At 42.8% G+C, this 26,043-nt stretch overlaps 1 protein-coding gene across 6 annotated transcripts in view; it reads left to right on the top strand.

Moving 5' to 3' along the window:
- The window catches only part of ntm (neurotrimin), a 181,228-nt gene that overhangs the window by 70,881 nt on the left and 84,304 nt on the right, over window positions 1-26,043 (top strand). For all 6 annotated transcript variants that reach the window (XR_014894065.1, XR_014894066.1, XM_085288305.1 and 3 more), the window contains exon 2: window positions 19,035-19,267. Coding sequence is in view for 4 of the 6 variants with exons in the window: in XM_085288305.1 (XP_085144431.1) it covers window positions 19,035-19,267 (233 nt within the window). In the remaining 2 variants the exon portion in view is untranslated. The remainder of the gene's footprint in view (window positions 1-19,034; window positions 19,268-26,043) is intronic.

Here is a 26,043-nt window from a genome sequence, read left to right as displayed (position 1 = left end):
TGGAAAGAGACATTTCTCTGTAATAAACTCTCTTTTCCAAAGATGAGTGATTCCTCAATCAGATACAGGGCTTGCAAAATCGCTAGCCCGACGTCCTGGGGCTAGCGATTTTTTTCAGACGGGCTACCCTGCCCGTCGGGCTATTGTAGGAAGGAAAAATATATGTCAATGCTTTTGCATTCTTTCAGAAATGTAGCTGGGTAATTATGTCATTGGCATCGGTGAGCCACTGTCAATATGTGACATATTGAAATCGCGTTTGAATTTGCGCTTGTTTTTTTGCTTTCACTTTGCAATCGTGCGAACTGTGTATAGAGAGCGACAGCACTGATCTGTGAGTGATGATAATTTGTGCACCAATTCCTCTGACATCGTCTTATTAATCGTTAGCTTACTATGCAAACATGACAAGTGAAATCTCCCGCAGCAAGCTTAAACATGTGAGAGGTTGATCGCGCAGAGAATCGCTGAGCTTATGTGAGTCCGTGTGTAAAAGCAGCAGAATATATATTTTAGTTCTGCTGAGCCAAATAAGACAGGTCAGGGTGAAGAAGTGACAGCCAAAGAAAAGCTTACCACAAAACGGAGAAGTTATGACAAATGAGACTATAAGGCAAAAAGAAAGTGCAGCTTTATGGTTTCATGGACAAAATAATTTCTGTGGCTGCAATATGACGAGCTAAATAACCAGGGCTGCACATAAGTGGTCCGCAGGTGCGTATTCGCTGTCAAAATAAAAAACGCGCACAAGGGTTAGGGTTAAATTTAAAAACTGTACTTTTGAGTTAAAATATATATTTATAATTTTAATAAATGACAAATTAAAAAGGCATGAACATTTTTTTTGTATCGAAAAAATATCGAACCGTGACACCAAAGTATCGAACCGAACCGAACCGTGAATTTTGTGTATCGTTGCACCCCTAATATATACATACATTGGGTGAGTGTGCAGTAGTAGCAGCAAGCAGGTGAATTCTGTGCATTAATATGAATAGACATCTGACTATTTTACAGGATAGACAATATAAACATATTTAAAATTAAAGGAATTGAAATGTACATTGTGCCTTGGTTTAGTGTCTGGAAGCGTCCTGTCTCAGTCAATTATAGATGATCTGAGAGGGCGGGTGTGTGTGTTTAGGGAATGGATGGCTTGGGGATAGAAGCTCCTCTTGAGTCTCTCTGTCCTTGCCCGGAAGATGCGGAACCTTCTACCAGATTGCAGAAGTTGGAACAGTTTGTTGCCAGGATGGGATGGGTCCTTCAGTATCTGCGCTGCTCTAGTCCGGCATCTCCTGGTGTAGGTGTCCTGAAGCGGGGGGAGAGCAATCCTGCAGCAGTGTTCTGCTGTACAGATCACTCTCTGGAGAGCTTTTTGGTCCTTCACACAGCTGTTCCCAAACCACGATGTCATGTTCTGTGTGAGGATGCTCTCCACAGCGCTTGTATAGAAAATCCTGAGGATCTTTGGAGAGACCCTGAACTTCCTCAGTTGTCGTAGGTGCTACAGGCGCTGCCTAGCCTTTTTGGTCTGGACCTGAATGTGGGCAGCCCATGTCAGGTCTGAGGAGATGTGGACACCAAGATACTTGAAGGACTGCACCCTCTCCACTGGAGCTCCATTGATGATAATGGGCTTGTAGTCTCTGTGCTGACCCCTTCTGAAGTCCACCACCAGCTCCTTGGTCTCGCTGACGTTCAGCTGGAGGTGGTTGTCCTGGCACCACGATGCCAGATTCTTCACTTCATCCATGTAGGCCGTCTCATCGTTGTTGGAGACGGCACCCAACACCACTGTGTCGTCAGCAAACTTCACAATGGTGTTGGAGCCATGGGTGGCCACACAGTCTGAAGTGTAGAGGGAGTAGAGCAGTGGCGAGAGGACACATCCCTGAGGTGCTCCTGTGTTGATGGTGATGCTGTTGGAGAAGCACCTGCCCACCCTCACCACCTGAGTTCTGCCAGTGAGGAAGTCCAACACCCATGCACACAGACGGCTGTTAAGTCCCAGATCCCTCAGCTTTGTGAACAGTCTGCAGGGCACTATTGTGTTAAATGCTGAACTGTAATCAACAAACAGCATTCGCACATAGTTACCCTGTTTCTTGTCCACATGGCTGAGAGTGGTGTGTAGGACGTGGGCAATGGCATCCTCTGTGGATCTGTTGGATCTGTAGGCGAACTGCAGCGGATCTGTGGTGTCTGGGATGGAGGAGGAGATGATGTTCTTCAGCAGCCTGTCAAACACCTTCATTACTACCGAGGTCAGTGCAACTGGCCGGTAATCGTTCAGGGATGAGGGTTTGCTGTTCTTGGGCACAGGGATGATGGTGGATCTTTTGAAGCATGTGGGGACCACAGACTTCGCCAGGGACTCGTTGAAGATGTAAGTGAACACACCTGCTAGCTGGTGAGCACAACAGCGCAGCAGACGGCCAGTGATGCCGTCTGGCCCCGCCGCTTTCCTTGTGTTCACTCTCGTCAGTGCCGCTCGGACGTCATGCTCCGCGATGCTGGTCACCGGTCTCTCGCTGATGACGTCACTGTCCTCGGTAGTCAGGCGGTAGATAGCATTAGCCGCCTGGCTAATCTCGAAACGGGCGTAGAACTGATTCAGCTCGTTGGTGAATGCAGAGTCAGCGTTGATCAGCGCAGTGTCCCTGGCTTTGTAGTCCATAATGGTGCGTAGTCCATGCCACATACAACGTGTGTCGCCCTGGTGGAAGTGGGACTCCACACGTTCCCGGTACCAGCGTTTGGCATCTCTCACCGCGCGCCGCATGAGGCCGCTTTGTAGGCGCTCATATCGCCAGTGGCGAGACCCGCGTTGTAGGAGGCGGTCCTGGCGTTTACTGCAGTGCGGATCGATCTGTCCATCCACGGTTTCTGGTTTGGGAATGTGGTGACTCTCGCAGTGGGGATAATCTCCTCCGCTAGCATATTGACGAAGCATACTGCTACTTCTGTAAACTCGTTGATGTCGACTGCGCATGCTCTGAACATGTCCCAGTCGACGTCGTTGAGTGCGTCCTGTAGCGTAGCTTCTGATTGGGCAGTCCACCGTTTTACCTCCCTCGTGGTCACGTCTTCCCTCCGTATGCTTTGTTTATAATGGGGGATGAGGAAGATGGCGTTGTGGTCAGACTTCCCAAAAGCCGGGTGTGAGACAGCTTTGTAGTCCTGCTTGTATGGCGTGTAGCAGTGATCCAAAATTCGATCCCCTCTCGTTGGACACGAGACATGCTGGTAAAAGTTTGGAATGACTTGTCTGAGGTTCGCTTTGTTAAAGTCTCCTGCTACAATGAGGGCTGCGCCCGGGTCCTTGTTTTGAAGCGAGCTCAGCACATCATGTAATTTGGACAAAGCCATACCTGTGTCCGCTTGGGGTGGGATGTAGACCGCCGTGGCGATGACCGAGGTGAACTCACGGGGCAGATAGAAAGGGCGGCACTTAATGCTCAGGAACTCCAGATGTGGCGAGCAGCCGCTGGAGAGAGTAGAAATGCTCCTGGCATCACACCACTTTCTGTTTACCATGAAACACACTCCCCCACCTTTGGTTTTGTTTGACTCTGCCGTTCTGTCCGCGCGGAGCACAAAGAATGAATGCGACGGAGTTACGGCCTGGTCCGGCACGGTGGGGGTCAGCCATGTCTCCGTGAAGCACAGAATGTTGCAGTCCCTCATGTCACGTTGGAAGGTGACCCTTGCTCTTAGGTCGTCGAGCTTGTTCTCCATGGATTGTACATTGGCCAGTAGGATACCAGGCAGTGGTGCGCGATGCGCCTGCTGTCTCAGTCTGTTCCTAATACCAGCGCGTTTCCCCCGGCGCTTCTTTGTTCTGCGCCTCGGATGAGCGGCCCGTCCTTTGTTGTTCTCCGCGCCGCGTAGAATCTCTGATGGCCAGGAAGGGTCAGATTTAAAAGCATCCAAGATTAGATGTGCAACCTTGGCACCGATGTTTACAAGTGATCCGCTGTCGTAAACTATAAGGCTAGAGGATTTTGGGATGAAAACCAGAGCAAAAAATAGGTAAAAAACAAGAAAAGTAGATAGTCGGAGCGGAGTGGTCAGGAAGGCGTCTGGACATGGCCGCGCCATCTTGTAAGGAAGTTGCCACTTATGGGAAAAGCCCAGCATAATTCTTTAAATAAGTTGTCACCAACATGGATATTGTGTGGAACTGATATATCAACAAAGACAGGGAGGCCGCCGGTAAGGAAATGTTTGCTGACTATGTTAAAAGACTTTGCGGCTGCCGCTAGCTTACGTAGCATTAGCATTGTGCCGCGAGTTGGTCGCCTGTTTACGAGCGGCACCGTTGTTTATTGTTGGTTTGCAAGACTGTTCATGCTTGCATATGGTTAAGAGAAGCTGGTTATAAATACTATTGTTACTGCTTAAGTTCTAATGCAGATTGATCATTTAATTTAGCACTTTAATAGAAAGCAGTATCTTTCAAGATGTACAATTGTTATTGAATTACATAATTTTGAGCATTTAAGAATACTCAAGTAAATATTGTACTACAAAGCTTTATGCACTGCATTGATGTGTTAAAAATGTTTGGGATTGTTCACAGTATTTGCAGATGTGTGATAACAAACAATTTGTATTTTGGTTTTTGGTTTGTATTTAAAGGTTTTTCACCTATGGCTGACTATGACCAAAAAGAAGATTAAAGAAAAAGGAAAACAAAAGAACTGCCTGGTCATTGAGTGAAATCCAGTTAAACACCTGTGGTATATGCATCAATCCTTTTCAACCGGGGAAGCTGCACAAACTTAAAGAGCTTGACAAACATCCTCCCTCTTGGTACCATTTTCTGCAAATTTGATCTTCACTTTCACTGTTTTGCTGATGACACAGCAAAACATATATAACTGGGTGAAAACACATCTCTCCTGCAGGCCTCATTCCTCCCTATCACCTTCTTCCAAAATCCTGGTTCAGCTCTAATTTTCTTAAGCTCAATGAGGATAAAACTGAAATCCTCCTTACTGGCACTAAATCCAACCTTTTGAAGGCAAATCATTTCTTACTCAGTAGTGATAACTCCACAGTTTTCCCTTCAGCTCAGGTTAAGAGCCTTGGTGTCATCCTAGACAGTTCACTATCCTTTAAATCTCACATCAATAATCTCATCCGTTCTGCCTATTTTCATCTACGTAACATTAACAGTTTACGTCCTTCTCATTCCACCCAGGCTACGTCCAGTCTTGTTCGTAGTTTTATTACCGTCCATATTGACTATTGCAATTCTCTCTTGCATGGTCTCCCATGTTATTTACAAAGCTCCAGGGAAACAGGGGGATCACACACACGTTCACTCCAACCTCTCTCTCCACTAACAACCAGTCGCTCCTTCCACACTCCACACAGGAAAACACAGGGACGGGTACGGGGAATCTAGAGACACAGAAACACACGTTAACGTCGGAAATGGAGGCACGGGAAACTTCGGATTGACGTGTATTTACTAGAGTCTTCACAACAATCAGCGTCGAACAGCTGACCTCCTCCCTCTTAAATATCAGCTGGTCTGATGAGGCCCAGGTGTTCCCAGTCCAGGAAGGCGTGGGCTGAGGGCATGAACCCACCATGAGGTCCACCTGGCAAAACAAGAGAGAGAGGGAGAGAGAGAGAAAAAGAGAGCCAGTAGCAGGGATATTATGATCAGCACCTTGCTGATCCTGCAGGTCCTGCTTCCTCCCAATTTTCTTTAATTAAGTAATATATGCTGTTTTAGAATTTATATTCAATGTTAGTTATAGCTAGGCTTAAAGGTTTAATGCTAACTCATTTTAATAAATAACACTGTCATATGCAAAACTAGGGGGCACTAGGGTGGCACATGCCAACCCATGCCACCACAGTAGATCAGGTCCTTGTGGAGATTTTTATAAGGTAGGACAGTGGACTTTTTAAACTATATTTTTCAACAAAATCCTGGAGAGTGAGGGGATGCCTGAGGAATGGCAAAGAAGTTTACTTGTGCTTATTTTCAATAACAAAGGGGATGTGTAGAGCGGTTGGTAACTACAGAGGCATAAAGTTGCTGAGGCATGCCATGAAGCTACGGGAAATCTATGAAAGATAGGAGTCTCTTTTGCCTGTTGCAAACAACACTGTGATCTGTAGGAGTAGGGACGATTGGAATAGAGCCTGGAAACATGGAGGTATGCTCTGGAGAGAAGACTGATGATAGTCAGAAGAACCAAAACGCCGATTATGCATGTGTGTTAAGAGGAGGGAGACAGGTGTAGCAGTAATGATGCAGGGAGGCATGTTCGTGAAGTTTAAATGCCTACGGGCATCAATCCAAAGCAAATGACAAATACATATATGACACAATATAGTAAATTCTCCAGAGTTTGTCTTACAAACCTGCTATATAAAGGACGGAAATGTTATTCTGAAGTGCACTGGGATGCCATGCTTAAAGAAAGTTCTCCTGAGTTTCTCTTACAAACCTACTACAATGTTATTCTGTTTATTATTCTGTTGTCTGCAGAGAACATTCCCCTCTCAGGCAGAAAGGGAAAAAAAGAATACCCTAATTTTAAGAAAGCTGAACAATGCAGAGCAAAGAACGTCATACATAGAAAAATTGAATGACAAATGGAAAACAGATGATTGGTGATATTTTGGCAGACACTGGCTCATTACCAACCAATCTTATAAAGCATTTTGAATGCTACAGTACAATAGAAAAGCACTATATAAGAACCAGCCCATTACCATTTACTGTTATGTCACTTTTGCAGCCCCTGATTCACAGATCACTGTCACCCCATTAGGACACGGGGTGACACCATGAGGCAACTGTTCCTGTGATATAGTGCTTGATAAATAAAGCTGAATTGAACTGATTTGAATAGTCTCTCCAATACTAATACTAACTAAAAAAAATGGTTCAATATTGGCATATTTTGAATGTCTATTAATTACAATTTCAGTTTTTTTAATCTTTATCTTTTTAATCTATACACTGTGTGCCACATTTGCACATCAGCATATCAACTACTATCATGTGGCTTTCTTTTTTCTCCAGTTGCCAATGATTATTTTCAGAAACATGGCTGACAAGACCAAACAGCTTTGTGAGGTACATCACCGGGGCCACCGTGACGGGGCAGGGATAGCTCAGTAGGTAGAGTGGTGGCCCCATGATCGGAAGGTCGGGGGTTCAACTCCACTGAACGGCTACCCTGAGATACCCCTGAGCAAGGTACCGTCCCTACACACTGCTCCCCGGGCGCTGCATTGGTGGCTGCCCACTGGGTGAATGGGTTAAATGCAGAGGAACTATTTCCCTATGGGGACTAACACATACACATTATTATTATCACAAGAGATTAGAGCTGGGCGATATAAGATTTTTTCATATCACGATATGTTTTTTTCATTTCAGGCGATAACGATATCTATCACGATATAAGCCAAATAACTATATTTGTAAGATTTAAATGTGCCGTTGCTCACAAGTAAAATGTGAAATAATCAGCAGCTTGTTTTTATTTAAATATTTATTTCCCATAATAAGTTCAACAGGGTAGATGTACTTAAGGAACATGAGACTTTTTCAGATAAATAAAGGCAAATATTGCAAACTACACAAAAGGCAGCTGCTAAAGCGTTTAAGTTTCAAAATAGAACAAACGAAACAGGCTACTAAATTGTCAATTCCACTTAGAAACAAAATACTAATTCTAAAAATAAATCTTAGTTTGTTTTACAGAAGAACAGACAAAACTGACTAACTTTTGTCAATATCAAATAAACTGAGAAGTAAAAGGAAATTCTCAATCTCTCCTTGTTGTATAGCTTAGCTTTTCAAACTGTTTTAACAGTTACTTTAGTCTGACAAAAGCCGAATGACGAATTAGCGCTTCCAGTCAGAGACTGAGGCTACATCCACACGTACACGGGTGTTTTTGAAAACTGAGATTTTCCGTTTTCGTTTTAAAAAATAATCCCGTCCACACATAAAGGGAGAAATGAAGGAAAACGCTGCTATGAACATGCCAAAGCAGCAGGTGGAGCTAGATTCCTAACCGTGCAGAAATGTTGGCCAATCAGAAGTCTAGAAGCCTCGGTGGGAAAAAGTAAACAAAGCTGGGGCATAGAAGCAGAACCGAGTCGTATGTGTGGAGGGACAGTAACTGTGTGTATATGTAAGCATTTAAACACTGCAGAGTAGAATTAACAGTAACAGTATTGTATAAATTCATTTCACCGAAACAATAACGTGGCGCACAGTGTGACGTCAAAAAATGCGCACACCTTTGATGCTGCGTTTTCTCCGTTTTTCTAGTCCACACGTAAATGCAAAAACGGAGTTTTTAAAAATCTTTGTTTTCAGTGACCAAAAACGCCGTTTACGTGTGGACGAAAGGTGCAAACGCATAGAAAGATCTGCGTTTTCAAGAATGCCCGGGTACGTGTGGACGTAGCGCATGCACCAGTTTATTGTATTTCCAGACTTGCTTTCGGCACAATTTACAGTGCACGCTACTCTGTTTTTTGTCAGACTTGAAATAGCCGAAATACCTTCACACTACGGAACTTCTTTGGCTCTTCCGTTCGACAATCTCTCCGGCATTGGAACCATCATCTGTTTTCTCTTCGGTAACATTCGGTCACGCTCGGTTGATTTTTCTAGTCGGCACACTCATTTCCTCCATTACCCGGGCGGTACGGTGGCTGGCTGCTTCCCAAACAGATACACATGTGCGGCTTGGCACTTGTGCTGTACGTAACAAGTCACGTGACGTGACGCTGTGGATGTGATTGGTTCGGCTCTGCGCTACTTAATTTGGATTGGCTGGGTTTTTTTGTTGTTTTTTTGTTTGTTTTTTTAAAAGAGGACAAGGGCGGCGAGGTCTATCGCGATAGTTTAATTTTTCTATCGAGAAAAAGTTATATCGCAATACATATCGTTATCGTTCTATCGCCCAGCTCTACAAGAGATGTGACGGTATTTTTCTATAGCTTCATTAACAGGTCTATATAAAAATTAAATCGAGACGATCTAATGTGTGAGGGGTCATTATACTGTAGCAAAATGGCCATAAGTCCCATGACATTATGTGTCTGTGATGCGAATGGAATACGTTGAGGCAAAGGTATACTTCCTGCTCAGTATAAGGCGTTTTTTTTTTTTCTGGCAAAAACGGTTTGTCTGTAGCTATTTCCCTTGGTGCCAGGTTTCAAAAATGGCGATTTTGATTTTCGCGAAGGAGACGCTCTCATGACTCATCAAGTGACACCTATGACTACCCAATTGGTGGCACCCAGTCTGATTAAGTAACATTTTCAGATCTCAGATGCTAGATCTGCTTTAGCAGGTACTAAAACATTACCTGGTGCCCGGTACTAGCACCTAATGGAAAACTCTAAAAACTGAGTCGAACCATGCCCATCCAACCTGAGTAAATTTAAATGTTATTAGGAAAGATTAGAAAAAAACTGGGATTTCATAAATACTGTTAAAGGTTCAGTTTTTAAAACCATACTTCAGAACAAGATCTAGAGTGTGATTAAAGTGGTGGATGGGTTCTTTTGCATTTTGGAAGAATGCCAATTGAGCTTAATGACAGATTAAATGTCACAGTTATTTTTAATATCTAAATGAATGTTAGAATCACCCACAATAATTATTTTATCTGAGCTAAGCAGCAAATCATGTAAAAACTCTAAATAAGGCCCAGGTCGATGATACATAACAACAAATAAAACTTGTTTTTGAGTTTCCAGCTAGTGTGGACAATAGTAGGTGTCAGGCTTTTATATGAATTAAAATTCTGTCTGGGTCTTTAGATTAATAAGCTGGAGTTCACTCCACGAGCGTCTGGCAGCACAAATGAACCAGCTGCTAGTTGATGAGAGACACCCAGAATTGTTAACCGAAGGCCGGACAGTCCTGATCCTCAAGGACCCCCAGAAGGGACCGGTCCCCTCTAACTACCGACCAATAACCTGCCTCAGCACCACATGGAAGCTCCTGTCAGGCATCATAGCAGCTAAGATGAAGAGGGGCACATGGGTCAATACATGAGTGGGGCACAGAAAGATATAGGCAAGAATACCCGAGGTGCAAAACACCAGCTACTGGTAAACCGAACAATTGGCCGAGACTGCAAGACCAGACTGACTAACCTGTGCACTGCCTGGATTGATTACAAGAAGGCCTATGACTGAGTGCCCCACACCTGGATCCAGGAATGCCTAGAACTATATAAGATCAACAAGACCCTGAGAGCCTTCATCAGGAACTCAATGGGGATGTGGCGCACAACACTAGAGGCCAACCTCAAGCCCATAGCACAAGTCACCATCAAGTGCGGGATCTACCAAGGAGATGCTCTGTCCCCACTGCTGTTCTGCATAGGCCTGAATCCCCTCAGTGAGATCATTGACAAGACTGGCTATGGATACTGACTACGAAATGGAACAGTTGTCAGCTACCTCTTGTACATGGATGACATCAAGCTGTGTGATGGACCGAGCAGTGAAGGAAACTTAGGCACAGGTTAAAGTCCAAAAATGATTTTTTATTTAACCCAAAAAACATAATTGGTTAACTCATGCAAAAAGAATCAAAATCTTGGGCCCATAAAAGAGGTCAAACTAACAAAACTCTACTCAAAGTTGACAACACAACTGATAACTCAAACAAACTGACCTAACTTAATGAGACAAAGGGGAAACTTAAATAGTGGCTGATCAGCCCGCAAAAACAGGAGAAGGGGTAAAACACACAAAACCTAACTAAACCAAACATAATGAACTCCAATCCCCCCCATGGTCCTGAGTTATGGCATGAACCAATTTGTAGTCTTCCTTTAAAGCTCACTCCGCCCCTTTTCCACCTCTTGGCTCCTTAATCAAGGGAATGGAAGAGCTGCAACTACGGTAACTCAGAAAACAAAAAATTAATCATACATAACAGTGTAAACTAAAATGTGCACACTTATTTTAGAATGCAGTGTTATGTGGATATGTTAATTAACTCTAAACCAAAACCAGTTATTTATTGTCCTATCAATAAATATCTATATTTAAAGAAAGAAATGTGAATGCAAGGTTACTTATAAGCCTCTACACTAACATGGTGATATTACCACTGTGTGGCTGTAAGTGCAGCCATCACACACTCCCCCTCTTCAGATCTCTCCCTGGGACAGCGAGAGAGACAGTCTGCAGTACAGTTATCTTTGCCGGGGATGTGGTTGATAGTGAACCGGAATGGCTGGATTGCAAGATACCATCGTGTGATCCTTCCATTTGTGTCCTTCATTCTCTCTATCCATTGAAAAGCCTTGTGGTCTGTTTCCAATATGAACTCCCGTCCGAGAAGATAATACCTAAAGGAGTCCAGGGCCCATTTGATGGCAAGTCCCTCCTTCTCGATGCCTGAGTATCGCACTTCCCTCGGAAACAGCTTGCGGCTGATGAAGGCCACTGGATGATGCTCTCCAGGCGGTCCCTGTAACAGAACAGCTCCCAATCCTCTCTCTGAGGCATCAGTCTGAAGAATGAACTTTCTCTCAAAATCAGGGCTGTGCAAGACTGGGCTCTTACTCAGAGATTGTCGTAGGTCCTGAAAAGCCATCTTAGCCTCCTCTGTCCAGGTGATCTTATTGGGACTTCGGGCACCAGTCAGATCCGTCAGAAGAGCTGCCCTGGCGGAGAAATGAGGGATAAACCGATGATAGAATCCTGCCATACCTAAAAATGATCTCAGCTGCTTTCTGGTCTCTGGCAAGGGACAGGATTCTATGGCGGTTACCTTATTGACTTGAGGTTTTATTACTCCATTTCCAATCACAAACCCAAGGTACTCAGTTTCAGCCTTGGCAATGGCACACTTAGCTGGATTAACAGTCAACCCTGCAGACTGAAGACGCCCCAATACCTTCTCCAGGTGTTTCAGGTGTTCTTCCCAGGTAGAACTGAAAATCACTATGTCATCAAGGTAGGCTGCAGCAAAATCAGACATGTCAGACAGTATCTGGTCCATCAGTCTCTGGAATGTTGCCGGGGCACCATGCAGTCCAAAGGGCATGACTTTAAACTGGAACAAGCTCCACGGGGTCCGGAAAGCAGTCAGCTCTTTTGAGCGCTTAGTCAGTGGTACCTGCCAATAACCCTTGCAGAGGTCTATTGTTGTCAGGTATCTGGCCTTCCCAAGGCGCTCAACCATGTCATCAATGCGGGGAGTTGGATATGAATCAAATTGTGATATTGCATTCAGGTACCTGAAGTCTATGCAGAAACGGATACTGCCATCCTTCTTTGGCACCAGGACCACCGGGTGGCACCACTCGCTCTTCGAGGCTTCAATGATTCCTAGTGACAACATCAGGTCGATCTCCTCTTTCAACGGGATCAATAGACGCTCAGGTATCCTGTAACTCATTCTCCTCACAGAAGCTCCATCTTTCAACACAATGTCATGTTCCACAATGTCCGTTCTACCAGGATTTTCACTGAACACATCCAATTTACACAGGTTTCTCACCTGAGCCCGTCTTTCCTCAGGAAGATGGTTGAGATCCAGGTCCTGAGGAGTGGGTTTTGGCAGATACTGATCATCCACTTCCTCCTCCTCTGAAACCTCCTGGATCAGAAAGACATCTGCTTTTGGTCTCTCCACCCATTCCTTAAGCAGGTTAATGTGCAGTACTCTGCTGGAGCGGGGCTGATCTGGAATAGCGACCTTATAGGTTGTTTGTCCAAGTTTCTTTTGGATCTCATATGGCCCTTGCCACTTTGCTAACAGCTTACTGTCATCACTTGGAAGAAGCACCAGCACCTTCTCACCAGGACTGAAGGATCTTTGCCGAGCTGACTGGTCGTACCAGGCCTTCTGGTGCTGCTGTGCTTCCGCTTTGTGGGCTTGGGCCAGCTCCGTCATCTTCTCCAACCGTTCCCGTATCTGGACAACATAAGAGACAACATTGACAGCCTGTGATCTTTCTTGGTCACCCTCCCAAGTCTCCCTTAGAAGAGACAAGGGGCCTCGTACCTCATGGCGATACAATAGTTCGAAAGGTGAAAAACCTGTAGAAGCCTGGGGTACTTCTCTATATGCAAAGAGGAGGTAGGGCAGCCACTGATCCCAGTCTGTACCAGTTTCATTGACAAATTTGTGTAACATTTGTTTCAGAGTCTGATTGAAGCGCTCTGTTAGGCCATCTGTCTGAGGGTGGTATGGTGTTGTCCTCAGGCTCTTAATCCCAAGGAGCTGGTACACCTGCTTCAACAAAGTGGACATAAAGTTAGTGCCACGGTCAGTAAGAATCTCACGAGGAAAACCAACCCTTGAGAAGAACTGTATGAGACAGAGGGCGACTGCTTTGGCTTTTATTGATCTCAAAGGAAAGACCTCTGGATACTTTGTAGCGTAATCTGTCACAACCAGCATGTAACGGTTGCCTGCCTTGCTTCTTTCTAGAGGACCAACAATGTCCATTCCTAGCCGTTCAAATGGAGTGCTGATAATTGGTAGAGACTGGAGAGGAGCTCTGGAGGGGAGGGCACTGAGGGCAGCTTTTACAGAACAGTGTAACATCCGAGCGCACTCCAGGCCAATGAAAATATTTTCTAATGCGGGCCATGGTTTTATGCTTTCCCAAGTGGCCAGCCCATGGAATGGAGTGTCCCAAGAAGAGCACCACCTTCTGGACTGCTCTAGGAACCACCAACTGCAATGCTGAACCCTTCTGATGATACAAAATGCCATCTTTCAGCAGAAACTCCCCCCTGCTGTTCAAATCTTGCTTAGTTCCTTGGTTCCTCTCTGCAGCTTTCTGGAACAGAGATGTTAGAGATGGATCGTCATGTTGCATTTCAATAATATTAACAGGGATTTTAAAACCCAAAGGTAACTCAGGCTCTGTGCTAGGAGCTGCTCGAACAGCAGTATGTAGAAACTTCTCTTGACTTCTCTGTCAACATGACTTACGAGACTTCCCGGGTGCAGTCTCTATGTCCGCATCATAGAAGGGCAAGGCACAGAGTGGGTGTAGGGACTCCTCTTTCTTCTTAGCTTGAGCTCTTGTTACTGCAACATTGCATGTATGACTAGGATTCAGCAAGTCAAACAACACAGGCAGATCTCGACCCAGCACTACTGGAAATGGCAGATTCTCTGCAACACCAATATTTAGAATATACGTTTGTCCTTGTACCTTGATGTACAGATCTGTTGTTGGATATGATCTCTCATCTCCATGAATGCAGTGAACAGGGATTGTCTTCACATTAACTTTATTTGCGGGAACAAAGTCTCGGTGCACAAGAGTCTGAGTACTTCCTGAGTCAACAAGGGCCTTTAATGGTTTCCCATCAACCTCAACTAAGGTCATTTTGAAACCATTCTCAAACTCCACTTTAGGCTCCACACTTTGTCGGGGCACAAAACACATCTGAGTTATTTTTGTAGAATTCTTTGGGCACATAGGTTTTGTGTGGCCCTCCATCCCACACAAATAACAAATCACAGTCTTGGGTGGAGGTCTTGACGGCATATTGACAGACTGGCTCTTTGGAGGTTTACTCACCCCTGCTTTCTGGTAGTGAGGGACAGATTTTGAACCATCTCTCATTTTCCATGCTGTGGCTCCATGGCTGTCCTTTTTTCCGTGCCGCCACAAACACATCAGCCAGCTCTGCAGCCGCCGCTGCAGAGTTTGGATTGCGTTCTTTAATCCATGTCTGTAACTCAGGAGACAGCATTCTCAAGTATTGTTCTAAAATTAATATTTCACTAACCTCATGCACCGTTTTTCCTTTTGGCTTCTCTATGTCTCTAACTGTCCTCTATGTCTGCAATGTTGCCTTCTGGTAGTTCAATCCTCTCAGTTCTGACTACCTTCCCTCTCTTTGTTACCATTCAACTACACTTCTCCAGTCCGAACGACATTCCAATGTCATTGCTGTATAGCCTGGTAGTGTGGATCAGTGAATCGATGTCTCGTTCACTCTTGGCATACAGCTTGATGTCATCCATGTACAGGAGGTGGCTGACAACTGTTCCGTTCCGTAGCCAGTATCCGTAGCCAGTCTTGTCAATGATCTCACTGAGGGGGTTCATGCCTATGCAGAACAGCAGTGGGGACAGAGCATCTCCTTGGTAGATCCCGCACTTGATGGTGACTTGTGCTATGGGCTTGGAGTTGGCCTCTAGTGTTGTACGCCTCTAGTGTTGTACGCCACATCCCCATTACACACACACACACACACACACACACACACACACACACACACACATATATATATATATATATATATATATATATATATATATATATATATATATATATATATATATATATATATGTGTGTATATGTACATTGGGTGAGTGTGCAGTAATAGCAGCAAGCAGGTGAATTCTGTGCATTAATATGAATAGACATCTGACTATTTTACAGGATAGACAATATAAACATATTTAAAATTAAAGGAATTGAAATGTACATTGTGCCTTGGTTTAGTGTCTGGAAGCGTCCTGTCTCAGTCAATTATAGATGATCTGAGAGGGCGGGTGTGTGTGTTTAGGGCACGGATGGCTTGGGGATAGAAGCTCCTCTTGAGTCTCTCTGTCCTTGCCCGGAAGATGCGGAACCTTCTACCAGATTGCAGAAGTTGGAACAGTTTGTATATATTGAGTTCATAAATTAAGACTTTAGCTTCTGTGTATATGTTGACTCGCATACTCACATTCTAAAATACGTTATTGTGCATGAAGACTAAATATCTCATGTGGAGTAGTTTGCATTAAAACCATGCAAACTTTTTCATGGCTATAATATTGAATTAAATGTGTAGTAGTAGTATTTATTTATTGTCATTGTCAAGAACAATGAAATTGCGTTTGGGGCTTCCATACAACCCAAAAAAAGAAGAAAATAATAAATACCCCTTAAAACCCAGCCTAATCACATTTAATGCCTAATCACATTTAACAACAACAGAATTAAATGTGATTAGGCATTTTCCTACTCCTCTTTGAGTAGGAAATTGGAAAAATCCTCCTCAGTATCTCACTCTTTTCTTTCCACTAGGTGGAAACTCTGATGTTTTTAGAAAATAAAAGAGGACTAAAAGTTAGAAAGCAATCACTTTCCACTTTTGAGTTGAACTCCTGTATACAATCACAATTAATGTCTTTTAATAAGACTCATATTTCTGATTTCCTTTCTACTTTGTCCTTTGTTCCTTTCATTGCACTCAAAGCTGCAGCACTCCCACTGGTAAAATATGAGTGCACAGTTTCTCATGGGTTTGAATTTGGGAGGCAGTGTAAACAGAGCTTGTTGACTGCTAAGCAAAGAGAAAGAATACTAAGTTGTTTAAAATTCAGATGGTGAGGATTTTTGCTAAATGCTGTAAACCGCTGAAAAAAAGTCAAATCAAAGTCCTTGTGTGTTTTTTGTGTGCCAGAATCAGTGTCCGAACCTGCCTTCAGGTTAAATTAGGAAACAGACAATTTTCAATTGTGAATATGATTAATTTTTCTTTCTTTTTTTTTTCTTTTTTTTTTTTACATTGAAATAGTGTTAGCAGATCATTAATGACTTGTTTAGCCAGCAGTTCTGTACTTTCGTTAAAACCTTTTCAAGACAAATTAGGTTAGAGATGCAGGGGCAAAAAGTGAAAAGAAGATAAACAATGTCATTAATTTATAATACTAGTACATCAATGTATGCTATTGTTCAGCCTATTCCTGCTACTGGCTGGGTGACATGATGATATGATAATATGTGATACAGATAACCTTCCAAAGCTTAAGCTGTCTGCCCTTTGTGGCTGCTTGACTTGTGGTCTTATAGTAGTAGTTGGCAGACAATGAAACAAATACAGGCACAGAATTTTGTATGTTATATTGAAGTAATATTTATTTGTCCAAGTGACAAAATTTTAAAGAATCAGCCTCATACAAACTGTCTTTTGTACAAGACTGTAAACAATAGTTGCTGTAAATATGGATATTTTAAAATAGAAATCTGTACGGATTGATTTTTGTAGCCAGTTTGAAGCGGCATTATTAGAAATGCAGGTTGCTGGTTGACGTTGTCAGGAAACATTGTGTGGCAGGCACAACAGGAAAAATGGGTAACAATGGGAAACTAGAAATATGGATAAACTCAAGATCGGAAGAAATCTGAACTAGGAAACATAAGATACAGAGAGAACATAAAGACAAATAAAGATTCAAAAAACCATTAATTCAAAACACTGGGTCAACAGACCACGTACCCTAACAGATGTGAGTGTGACTGACTGTCTGTTTCTCCCTATGGGAGAGCCTCTTGATCTCCATTTTACGCTGGGATTAAGATAGGTTAAAAGCAAAAAAAAAAAATACATGTGTTGAAAACTGTGTTAAACAAAACCTTTTTTTCCCCCTTTGGCCTAATGCATGTAAATGTACTCATATTAATTTAGTACTTTTATAGTTTGAGCCCTCTAAGTAGATAATACTACCCACTCACGCATGTATTCATAAAATTCTTGGCAGTAAATTACTTTAATTGCTTGAGGGGAAGCTACAGTGGAAGCGTGTCTATCATGCTGTTTTTGAGGATTCTTTAGAAACGTTTAGTCATATGTCTGCACTAGAATCTGGTTGAGGAAGTTTACTTTCTGTGGCCATTATTGATTAAACCCATACTTTAAAATTAGTGCATCATATTAAATCAATGCTACAAGGGTTTTTATTGTATGTTTTCTGTGTACATTGCATAAAAAATGTGCATTTTATTTGATTATACACTGTGCCATATATGCGCCAACACTGGAGAACATGCACCCCATGCTTTTCTATTGCTCTTTTCCTCTATAGTGCCATAAATGCCCCAAGGATGCCATTGACCCTACTGCTGCCACTGAAGTGGAAGTGACTGATGGTGCAACAAAAACTGTGACAGCGTAAATGGAGCTGATTCGTTCAGTTGCAAAGCAGTGAGCTCCTGTTACACTGCCACCATTCAAAACACTTAAAATGTTGAATTTCCAGCTCTAGAGTGCAGAACTGAGGCTACTGAAAGTTAAAACTCCCAACTCACATGATGGACAATTGGCAGCCCAAAGCAGTTTGCACATTTTCTTTTTTTAACCATTAAGTCACTTACTTCATATGGCTTTGGCCTTTGTACATTCTCAGCAGGATTGAAACACCTATTATGAAAATACAGCAGATGTGTCATTCCGTGGAAACATTCAAACATCAGTCATCAGCTCCTGTATCAAAGCAGTATTCTTTGACTGCGGAAAGCATTCGGTTGTAATTGCAACCGACCACAACGATCCAGTTTCAGCCCATTATTTCAATCAGTTTTGAATATCACAAAGTGTGTGGGTAGATCAACAAAAGAAACCTGACGCTGCACAGTAAGTGCATTTGCATATTGAAAATAAGTCTTGTTCTAAGCTTACATAATTTCTGAGAACATAATTGCTATTCCAATTTCAGCGTGTCGCATCAGAATATTACTTCACAATTACATGATAAAATGCACATTAGAAATTGTGTTTCTAGTTTTTTTCTGTTTCTATGTTATGACTGGTTGCCTGTCTCTCTGTATGGGGGACCTCTCTACTACTTTTTAAAAGTAATACAGTGATTCTTAATAAATAAATAAAAAAACAACACATATCGTTTCTATTGAACTTGCTTACTATTATTAGTGTATAATCTAAAAGTAATCGTATTAAATTCAGCTGCACAATCCCCTCTCTCTACACTGTGTCATACCAGAAGTTCAGCTTTTATAAGCATCAGCACATTTTTGAATCATAAATGTAGCATGCAATAGAGTACATGTTTTTAGTTCAAAGAAACAGGGAAAAAATAAATTAATAAATACAAATTTGTCATTTAAAAAAATAAGTCTATACGTAGTGGGGAGGGGTTGATCATATAAAGTATGTTTTTGTGATTTCCATGAGTACTCCCTCATGGAAATCACTGAATCTTAAAAATAACCCTACTTTCAGTGTTGTTTTTGTTCCTTCACAGGTGTGCACTCGGGGATGTTGTCACACACACAGCATGGCTTAATCGGTCAAGTATACTGTATGCTGGAGAAGACAAGTGGTCGATTGATCCCAGAGTGAGTTTGGTGACTCTTAATCAAGAGGAGTTCACCATCAAGATTGAAAATGTGGACATGACAGATGAAGGACAGTATGTGTGTGCAATCCAGACAAGCAGTCGACCAAGAACCACCTCAGTTCACATCCTCGTCCAAGGTAATGACGCCAAGATAAAGACAGCTACAGCTGCTGATATGATACTAAATTCAACAATGAGTCCTATGTGAAATTCTAGTAAATTATTGTTTTTTCCGAATGTGCTACAAGCAATGAGTCTCTGGTAATCATAAAAAAATTTTATTTCCTGAACTTATACAGACACCATAACTTATGCCTGCTGCAAATTAGTTTTTTTTGTTCATGACTATTGCAATTTTAAGCCATTCTTCCTTGAATGTGACTTCAAGCTAAGATATTTTTAGAACCTCTTGCACACATCCATTTTTTTTGTTTTCTTCTTGTTTTGCTAGTATACTATCTATGACTTCTATCTAAAGCACCAGCATAGCAGAGCTGAAGTGGGAAAAAAAACATATAGAGTCAAAACAGGCCTTCAGTGCCTCTCTTAAATCTCATTTTCTCATTCATCGCTCCACTGGAGCAATGAGATGCCAAATGCCTTGCTCAAGGAATGAGAGGGGAGTGTGTTTCTCATCCGCTATATTAGGTAAGGTTAATGGAGAATACCAGGTGTTAAGATGCTTAGGTTATAATGATGTGTGGAGTTGTGATAGTCTCCTAATGGAATTCAGAACACATTGAGGTGCATTGGATTGTATACACACAGTGCAATGGGGCAGTTTAGAGCTATTTGATATGCAGATATGTAGCATGCATATATGTGTGTATGTGTGTATATATATATATATATATGTATGTATATATATATATATTAGGGGTGCAACGATACACAAAATTCACGGTTCGGTTCGATACTTTGGTGTCACGGTTCGATATTTTTTCGATACAAAAAAATGTTCATGCCTTTTTAATTTGTCATTTATTAAAATTATAAATATATATTTTAACTCAAAAGTACAGTTTTTAAATTTAACCCTAACCCTTGTGCGCGTTTTTTATTTTGACAGAGAATGCGCACCTGCGGACCACTTATGTGCAGCCCTGGTTATTTAGCTCGTCATATTGCAGCCACAGAAATTATTTTGTCCATGAAACCATAAAGCTGCACTTTCTTTTTGCCTTATAGTCTGATTTGTCATAACTTCTCCGTTTTGTGGTAAGCTTTTCTTTGGCTGTCACTTCTTCACCCCGACCTGTCTTATTTGGCTCAGCAGAACTAAAATATATATACTGCTGCTTTTACACACGCACTCACATAAGCTCAGCGATTCTCTGCGCGATCAACCTCTCACATGTTTAAGCTTGCTGCGGGAGATTTCACTTGTCATGTTTGCATAGTAAGCTAACGATTAATAAGACGATGTCAGAGGAATTGGTGCACAAATTATCATCACTCACAGATCAGTGCTGTCGCTCTCTATACACAGTTCGCACGATTGCAAAGTGAAAGCAAAAAAACAAGCGCAAATTCAAACGCGATTTCAATATGTCACATATTGACAGTGGCTCACCGATGCCAATGACATAATTACCCAGCTACATTTCTGAAAGAATGCAAAAGCATTGACATATATTTTTCCTTCCTACAATAGCCCGACGGGCAGGGTAGCCCGTCTGAAAAAAATCGCTAGCCTCAGGACGTCGGGCTAGCGATTTTGCGAGCCCTGTATCTGATTGAGGAATCACTCATCTTTGGAAAAGAGAGTTTATTACAGAGAAATGTCTCTTTCCAAAATAAAAGCTATACTATCCGCTTCTTCTGGGCTATATTCTCAGCAGCATAAGGAGAATCATGTGCTAACAGCTGTCTAAATGACTCGGCTAAAGTTGGTAGCATGCTTGTTGTTTTTGTCTTTGCACTAGGATGATGTCGGCGTAAATGTGCAGTCATATTCGTTGTGTTCCCACTAGTGCTTTCAGGTTAATCTCGTTGAAATGACCTTAACGCCACAACACGGCAAATCTCCGTTAACGAGCTACCGCCGATCGCCCCGTGCATGGGGCTAGACGGCCAACACGTTAACGAGCTAACTGCGCTAACACACTAGTTCCCACCCATGTAATTAAGCATTGCGTGGCACATCCAACATACTGTTTTACTTTAGTCCATGACTCGCTTACCTTCAGGGTCATACGTCACATGAAAACCAAAATAATTCCAAACGCCAGATCTGAATGAGAGTGGGGGAGGTCCATCTTGCAAGGAGAGCTTAACTTCTGTCTTGCTAGCTTGCCCTGCGCTCTTCCTTCTGACGATGCTGTCTGTGTTGAGCGCTCAGTGGATCTGCGCTCGACAGTGCAGCCTAGGCGGAGTAGTCGAACGCAGATTCACTGAGCGCTCAACACAGACAGCATCGTCAGAAGGAAAGTTGATCAAATAAATTACAAATGTTGTATTGTTCGATACATATGCGTACCGAACCGAAAGCACTGTATCGAACGGTTCAATATCGATACGAATATCGTTGCACCCCTAATATATATATATATATATATATATATATATATATATATGTATACAGCAATGACATTGGAATGTCGTTCGGACTGGAGAAGTGTAGTCGGATGGTAACAAAGAGAGGGAAGGTAGTCAGAACTGAGGGGATTGAACTACCAGAAGGCAACATTGCAGACATAGAGGACAGTTACAAGTACCTGGGGATCCCGCAGGCAAATGGGAACCATGAAGAGGCCGCTAGAAAGGCTGCAACCACCAAGTACCTGCAGAGGGTCAGGCAAGTCCTGAGGAGTCAGCTGAATGGTAAGAACAAGATCCGGGCCATCAACACGTACGCCCTGCCCGTGATCAGGTACCCTGCTGGGGTAATAGGCTGGCCAAAGGAGGAGATAGAAGCCACTGACATAAAGACAAGAAAGCTCCTTACCATGCATGGAGGGTTTCACCCCAAGTCCAGCACCCGGAGGCTGTACGCTAAGCGGAAGGAAGGGGGCCGGGGACTGGTGAGTGTCAGCACCACAGTCCAGGATGAGACAACGAACATCCAAGAATACATTGGGAAGATGGCCCCAACTGACCGAGTGCTCAGTGAATACCTCAGGCAGCAGAAACCCAAGAAAGAGGAGGGAGACGAGGAACCATCATGGAAGGACAGGCCCCTGCACGGTATGTACCACCGGCAGATAGAGGAGGTGGCTGATATCCAGAAATCCTACCAGTGGCTGGACAAAGCTGGACTGAAAGACAGCACAGAGGCACTAATCATGGCAGCACAAGAACAAGCTCTGAGTACAAGATCCATAGAGGCTGGGGTCTATCACACCAGGCAAGACCCCAGGTGCAGGCTGTGTAAAGATGCCCCAGAGACAATCCAGCACATAACAGCAGGGTGCAAGATGCTAGCAGGCAAGGCATACATGGAACGCCATAACCAAGTGGCCGGCATAGTGTACAGGAACATCTGTGCCGAGTATAACCTGGAAGTCCCGAGGTCAAAATGGGAGATGCCCCCAAGGGTGGTGGAGAATGACCGAGCTAAGATCCTGTGGGACTTCCAGATACAGACGGACAAAATGGTGGTGGCTAACCAACCGGACATAGTGGTGGTAGACAAACAGAAGAAGACGGCCGTAGTGATCGATGTAGCGGTTCCGAATGACAGCAATATCAGGAAGAAGGAACACGAGAAGCTGGAGAAATACCAAGGGCTCAGAGAAGAGCTCGAGAGGATGTGGAGGGTGAAGGTAACGGTGGTCCCCGTGGTAATCGGAGCACTAGGTGCGGTGACTCCCAAGCTAGGCGAGTGGCTCCAGCAGATCCCGGGAATAACATCGGAGATCTCTGTCCAGAAGAGCGCAGTCCTGGGAACAGCTAAGATACTGCGTAGGACCCTCAAGCTCCCAGGCCTCTGGTAGAGGACCCGAGCTTGAAGGATAAACCGCCCGCAGGGGCGTGCTGGGTGTTTTTATGTGTGTGTGTATATATATGTGTGTATATATATATGTGTGTGTATATATGTGTGTATATATATATATATATATACCAGAGGTGTGGACTCGAGTCACATGACTTGGACTCGAGTCAGACTCGAGTCATTAATTTTATGACTTTAGACTTGACTTGAAAAAATGTTCTAAGACTTGTGACTTGACTTGGACTTTTACACCAATGACCTGGGACTTGAATTGGACTTGAACCGGTTTACTTGAAAAGACTTGATATTTCACCCCAAATATAAAATTTAAAATGCATATTATATAGAGATTGAAAATGTGACGTCATTCAGGGGTAAAACCGCAAAGGATTCTGGGAACTCGTGGCAAGAGGTACTAGCGCACGCAGGCTTTCAATTGAAATCACAGCGATAAAAAAGAAACACAAAAATGGCAAGAAGCCGTTGTGTTATTAACTGCAATAGCCGGTCGCATGACAGCCACGGAAAGCCGACGGGTAAAGAGATCGGTTGTTATCGGATTACGTCGTTGAAGAGAAATTGTTCGAGCCATGTTTCCGAAGTAACAAAGAGGCGACGGGTGGCCTGGATTGCAGCCATTCAAAGACCAAATATAACGTCCCAGAACACTCCAGCTCACAGGTTAGTCTGCTGTTGTAGTTAATGCGTCATTTTTCTTAACATAATTGGTGATATAGGTTACAAGCAAGTCTGGCGCTGAAAAGAAATTGTCGCGCTATGCTCCTTTGTTTATTGTGCATAAATAGTGAATTGTCCTGACACAATATTGCGTTTCGCTTCTGTTATTATGGTACAGTGACAAAAACATAATTCACAGGATAAAACAAGTTTTTTGTATCACTAATTGCCCAGTACGATTACAGCATACAGTATTATTGTCACTGCTACATTTCTGTGATGCGTACCAGAAATTATTTCCACTGCTAATTAATTACCGTTGAGCTTAAAGGTCCTATTAATAAACGGTTAACGATTGTGTATTTATGAAGACGATTTGTGAGACTGGTAAACTTATGATACGTACGATGGTCTTTCGTTCTACACGGTGCATTTCAAGGTCCTGTACCCATCTGGCGGTAAACTGTACCTGGGCTTGTTGCAGTGACCTGAAGTTACTATCGTGCCAAACTAGGTATCCCCGACAGAATTTGTTTCCCCTGCGTCGGGAGCACACGCTGGACTGTCCAAATCACAGACAAACAGTATCCCGCATTGTTGATTTTTAGTTTACAAACACTTCTTATAATGACTAACTACTCCTGACATTTTTGAGATCTTAGCTCTTTATACAACGAAGTTATAGTGGGATACAAATAATATCAGGCTGGTCCTGCCACAATTTGTTCCCCCTGTGTAAATCACGGACAAACAGTATCCCACATTGCTGATTTTTCGTTCACAAACACTTCTTATTATGACGCATTTCTCCTGAAACTTTGGAGGATTTAGCTCTTTATATAATAAAGTTACAGGAGAATAAAAATAGTTATTAGCCAAAATGTTTATGGTTTATTAAAATAATCCCATCTGATACCCCGTGAGCAATAAATATATAATTTTCTGTTGTAACCCTCAAACTGAATGGTAATGTAATGATACTAATTTTTCACAAAATGAAAACATCAGTACTTCCTGCGTGCTCCCAGCACAGGGGAAACAAATTCTGTCGGGGATACCTACTTTGGCACGACACCGGTCCTACAACCGCATCCAAGAATAACATGCAGCTTATCTCAGAACTGTCGGTGAAAATTATTCTTGGAGCTAGGTTTAATTGAGCTGCATTTTAAAGAGGTGCAATTTCACAATTTGTTCACTATTTTGTCATGTGTTGAGAAAAACACAGATTTAAAAATTACATGGTCTAATATTTATATTTAGCATATAACTGCAACATTCTTTTTTCGTTTTTTTTTTTTTTTTTAAAGACTCGAAAGGACTTGAAATTCAAAATTTCAGACTTGTGACTTGACTCGGACTTTTACACCAGTGACTTGAGACTCGACTCTGACTTGCCTGACATTGCTTGCTTTTTTTTGTCTGCTTCCACTTGTCTTTGCACTAGGATGATGTCGGCGTAAATGTGCAGTCATATTCGTTGTGTTCCCACTAGTGCTTTCAGGTTAATCTCATTGAAATGACCTTAACGCCACAACACGGCAAATCTCCGTTAACGAGCTACCGCCGATCGCTCCGTGCATGGGGCTAGACGGCCAACACGTTAACGAGCTAACAACAAGCATGCTACTAACTTTAGCCGAGTCATTTAGACAGCTGTTAGCACATGATTCTCCTTATGCTGCTGAGAATATAGCCCAGAAGAAGTGGATAGTATAGCTTTTATTTTGGAAAGAGATATTTCTCTGTAATAAACTCTCTTTTCCAAAGATGAGTGATTCCTCAATCAGATACAGGGCTCGCAATATCGCTAGCCCGACGTCCCCGGGCTACCAAAATCTATCTCTTCCCTGCCCGTCGGGCTATTGTAGGAAGGAAAAATATATGTCAATGCTTTTGCATTCTTTCAGAAATGTAGCTGGGTAATTACAGTGGGGCAAAAAAGTATTTAGTCAGCCACCGATTGTGCAAGTTCCCCCACCTAAAATTATGACAAAGGTCAGTAATTTGCACCAGAGGTACACTTCAACTGTGAGAGACAGAATGTGAAAAAAAAATCCATGAATCCACATGGTAGGATTTGTAAAGAATTTATTCGTAAATCAGGGTGGAAAATAAGTATTTGGTCAATAACAAAAATACAACTCAATACTTTGTAACATAACCTTTGTTGGCAATAACAGAGGTCAAACGTTTACTATAGGTCTTTACCAGGTTTGCACACACAGTAGCTGGTATTTTGGCCCATTCCTCCATGCAGATCTTCTCGAGAGCAGTGATGTTTTGGGGCTGTCGCCGAGC

This window comes from Mchenga conophoros, linkage group LG10, assembly GCF_057382185.1.
Source record: "Mchenga conophoros isolate Kocher_MC1m ecotype Shallow Benthic linkage group LG10, M_conophoros_male_GT1.1, whole genome shotgun sequence".
Lineage (NCBI taxonomy): Eukaryota > Metazoa > Chordata > Actinopteri > Cichliformes > Cichlidae > Mchenga > Mchenga conophoros.
The sequence above is the reverse complement of the archived record's forward strand: the minus strand, read 5'-3'. Positions and strand labels throughout refer to the sequence as shown.